General features: G+C 35.5%; 1 protein-coding gene across 1 annotated transcript; it reads right to left on the bottom strand.

Moving 5' to 3' along the window:
• Positions 1–942: 942 nt before the first annotated feature.
• LOC101312899 (early nodulin-like protein 1-like) lies at positions 943–1,696 on the bottom strand. Its single transcript, XM_004292543.1, has 2 exons — positions 1,531–1,696; positions 943–1,274 (listed from the first exon to the last, which is right to left on the bottom strand). Exons 1-2 carry the CDS (start codon positions 1,694–1,696, stop codon positions 943–945), a joined length of 498 nt encoding a protein of 165 aa, XP_004292591.1.
• Between the last annotated feature and the right edge of the window lie 563 nt (positions 1,697–2,259).

Genomic DNA, 2,259 nt, shown 5'->3' with positions numbered 1-2,259 from the left:
GAGCTAATGATCGACAATATGACGAATCGGTGAAAACGAAAGCATTATAGGAGATAATATTACTTGTAATAAGAAGTAGGTGATAACAGATCTTCTGTTATTTAGATGATAATTTTCTTCTTCTTTTGCTTAGCTTGCTTCACATATTGATACTACCAGCATTGATCGAGGCTAATAATGACATATATATATCGGAAGTCCAAAGCTAATTAAGTATTACCTATAAGATAGTCTACTTAAGATCAAAGTATACAAAACCCTAACCTAAATTAAGTTCAACACCTTTTAGATCTTAATTAATGAGACGCCAATTGCCTCGTATATCCCTACTATATTAGAAAACGAGGTGCTCATTTGGTGTCTTTGGTGAAGTTTTTTTTGAGTTACCCACAAATCCAAGGTAGTAGAAATTTCTTAAAAAATTAAAAATAATATTTACTATGAGCTTACCGTAAAACATCATTAAAATTATAAGGAGAAAAAAAAGACGTGGTAATTATTTGTCTCACTTTAAGTGGAGCAGTTTGAGTGAAATATATTCCATTTTTTCATCCTCCTTGTTTAACCCTATTCTCTAATCCTAGGCATAATCATGATGCTTATTCTTAAGGCATAATCATCTAATAATAATGTACACCGGCCTAGCTAGTGCAGCCTAGGATTGCAGTCATACATTAGAATCCTCATTGATTGAAACTTTGTTGTGCATCAACCCGAATCATAACTCACAACTGATAGAGTTGTCGCCGTAGGAAATTAAGGTCCACATTCCTGGCTAGTGAAACCCAGAAACTTAAGAAAGAGATCATCAAATCAAGGGCCAAAACCTTGAAATAGAGAATTCCGAAACGTCATATAATTAACTTAACAACAATAAAAACCAAACAATTATATGGGTTCATGACCAATTAAAAAAAGAGAGAAGTGCATTATCCTAAACCATTAGGCAGTTATAGAGGAAAGGATGATCATCACCACCATAGCCATCAGTAGAGCAGATATCGCAGCTGAAGATTGAATAGATGGAGCATCGCTCTTGTGGCTAGGGCTTGGGGCTGGGCTTGGACTTGTTGGGAGTTCCACTCTGATGTCGAGCCTCTGTCCCTTGTCACAGTGTCGTTTGTAACCGGTGATGAAGAAGTAGTGACCAGGCTTGTCTAGGACAATAGTATCGTTGCCGGAATTGGTTTCTTTAATCGGATCCGTCGTGTTGCAATATTCATAATGTTTGCGATCGACTTGCACAACACTGTCCTTTCCTTTGTACACAAACACTACATGTATGCAATGTGTAAAAATTCAGAAGTCATATACATAGTGATTTGCTTCTAAACAAAAGCAAACTAATTAACAAATTACTCAGAAGAACGAATCTCCTTGGCTACACGTACACTGTATAAGATAAACCGAAAAAACACACATAATCTACTTTTTATTTGAGTACTTGTACACAATTTAGTCTCAGACACACCCCAGTTTATATAGCTTCAAAAACAATAGCAAATCGATCGAAAGGAAGAAAAAACTTACAGAGAGAATCTCCAACGGTGAAGTGCTTATTAAGTCTCCAAGCCTGGTAGTCGAAACCTTTGTATCTCCATCCCTCAGAGTCACCTACCTTGTAAACGGCACCATAGCAAACACCGAACATAGCCATCACCAAGAAAAATATCATGGAACTCTTGGGCAAAGCCATTTCTAAACAATATTTCACACACAAAGCGAAGAATGGATTTGATCTATATGGTCTTTGATTTTTTTCAAAACCTATAGACAAATATTTAAGGTGCAAACTTCATGGAAATCAAACTAATAGTTTCGTCACAAAAACACTGGTCGTAGCTACAAGTTACCATATGAAGGTTCTTGATGAATCTTTGTCATTATCGTGTAGATACTGACGACGCATCATTTATGCAGTACGTAATTACTCGTGTTATCCATCGTATCTTGACGAAAAGGAAAATGACGAAGGAATTTTTATCATCACAGTAAGAAATCCAAACAGGAATATATATGTGGGGATCAATCTGAACTCTAGTATCGTTTGGATTTAATAGATAGAGTTAGTGATTATAGGGCACACCAGTTTGATTGTATAAAATTGATTTCCAAATGAGTGTGGCTATTAGGACCTCTAAGTTTTCTCACTATACATTTCATTCTCTCTACACCTCTCTTTTACTTTCAATATAAACATTTGCTCACTATACCTCATTTTAAATTTCTAACATAACCTTAGTTATTTATCGACATATA

This window comes from Fragaria vesca, linkage group LG2, assembly GCF_000184155.1.
Source record: "Fragaria vesca subsp. vesca linkage group LG2, FraVesHawaii_1.0, whole genome shotgun sequence".
In the NCBI taxonomy this organism is placed as follows: domain Eukaryota; kingdom Viridiplantae; phylum Streptophyta; class Magnoliopsida; order Rosales; family Rosaceae; genus Fragaria; species Fragaria vesca.
Note: the sequence above shows the minus strand (reverse complement) of the source record. Positions and strands in the feature narration are given on the sequence as shown.

Excerpts from the sequence above, each read along its gene's own strand:
- LOC101312899 (XM_004292543.1), bottom strand. The coding sequence starts at position 1,696 with ATGGCTTTGCCCAAGAGTTCCATGATATTTTTCTTGGTGATGGCTATG. Across the intron at positions 1,275-1,530 it reads CACCGTTGGAGATTCTCTCT|TGTTTGTGTACAAAGGAAAG; the intron begins GTAAGTTTTTTC and ends GCATACATGTAG.